General features: G+C 40.7%; 1 protein-coding gene across 1 annotated transcript in view; it reads left to right on the top strand.

Annotated features, from left to right (window-relative positions):
- Nucleotides 1-1,592, top strand: part of LOC106533402 (multidrug resistance protein 1) — a gene marked incomplete at its 5' end in the record, with an annotated part of 9,162 nt that overhangs the window by 4,405 nt on the left and 3,165 nt on the right. The window contains 2 exon segments of the mRNA XM_014029670.1: nucleotides 803-1,009; nucleotides 1,275-1,421. Coding sequence (XP_013885124.1) covers nucleotides 803-1,009; nucleotides 1,275-1,421 — 354 coding nt within the window.

Here is a 1,592-nt window from a genome sequence, read left to right as displayed (position 1 = left end):
TATATATATAGTATCTTGGCTAAAAGACAAAAGAAACTCGTCTGGTAATGATCTGAAATAAAATAAATTACACCAGAATAAAAGACTAATGTTTTAATGTTTTGGGTTTTTTTATTTCCAGATGTCTTTTTTTATGGGACAATAAGAGAGGAACAACATAATTTCATGCATAACTTAGATTTGTATGTTTGAGTTTATGGATTTAAAAAAGGCAGTGGTGTCTCTTGATGCACATTGAAGTTTTTTAAGTTTATTAATTTCATTTAAAAACAAAACAGATTTTACATAGAAAAACTACAAATCAAAAGTAGAATGAGAGGCTTGGAGAGAATAAAAATCTTATATCTGCCACTTTTTAAGAAAACAAGACAAAATAAACAATACTAATAGTCTTTAAGTAACAAAAACAATTGTCCTGGAACAATGTGTGAGTACACATTATTCTTTTTCATATTTCTTAAACAAACTAATTTGAATCCTTGTCTTGAACATAAACATTGATGTGGTTGAAGGTCCAACCTTTGTAAGGCTGGACCAACATCTCCATCCTCTGCTGCTCGTCTGGAGTCGGGTGGTGAAAGCTCAGGTCCAGCAGAGAATCAGACATGTCTCCCTCCTGTAGGCTTGGCTTAGTTTCATCTTTTAACCTGTTTTTTGTTGTTTTATTCTTCCTGTGAAACCTGTAACTCAACTGTTACCTGGTTTTGGAGGAAAGGCTGCAGTCAGCCTTCAGAAATGAAAGAAGACTCCTACAGGAGATGAACAAGGCTTGTGGTGTAAAGCAGCCTCTTCTCTCCTGCAGCTGATAGACAATGTGGACATCAAGCAGCTGAACATCAACTGGCTCAGATCTCAGATCGGCATCGTGTCCCAGGAGCCGGTGCTGTTCGACTGCTCTCTGGCTGAAAACATCGCCTACGGAGACAACAGCCGCAGCGTGACCATGGAGGAGATCCAGGCAGCTGCTAAAGCTGCCAACATCCACAGCTTCATCGATCAGCTGCCTCAGGTAGTGTTCTGTAGAGACAACGCTCAGAAACACCTGAGATGATACCTGATAAATGTGTACCCTATGAAGAAACATTGATCTGTTGTAGATGTTGTCCTGCTCATAGAAACATGTTGACTTTAGTTTCCATTGAACTGGAGACTTTGTGCAGTGATGAGCAACCACACAACCATGATTACACTTCCCTGTCACAATGAGATTAGCCTGCAGGAAGCTGCTGTCGTCAGTGTTCGTCATGTTGTGTGTTGTGTGTCTGTCTGAGCAGAAGTACGACACTCAGGCAGGTGATAAGGGGACTCAGCTGTCCGGGGGTCAGAAGCAGAGAGTAGCCATAGCCCGGGCCATCCTCCGCAACCCCAAAGTGCTGCTGCTGGACGAGGCCACCTCTGCACTGGACACTGAGAGCGAGAAGGTTTGGACAGTTTCCTTTTCTCTCTTTCACATCCTGAACACTCAGAAATATTATCCAACACTCAGAAATATTATCCAACACTCAGAAATATTATCCAACACTCAGAAATATTATCCAACACTCAGAAATATTATCCAACACTCAGAAATATTATCCAACACTCAGAAATAT

Source organism: Austrofundulus limnaeus, unplaced genomic scaffold, assembly GCF_001266775.1.
Source record: "Austrofundulus limnaeus strain Quisiro unplaced genomic scaffold, Austrofundulus_limnaeus-1.0 Scaffold938, whole genome shotgun sequence".
Classification (NCBI taxonomy): domain Eukaryota; kingdom Metazoa; phylum Chordata; class Actinopteri; order Cyprinodontiformes; family Rivulidae; genus Austrofundulus; species Austrofundulus limnaeus.
This window is presented reverse-complemented; position numbering and strand designations above follow the sequence as displayed.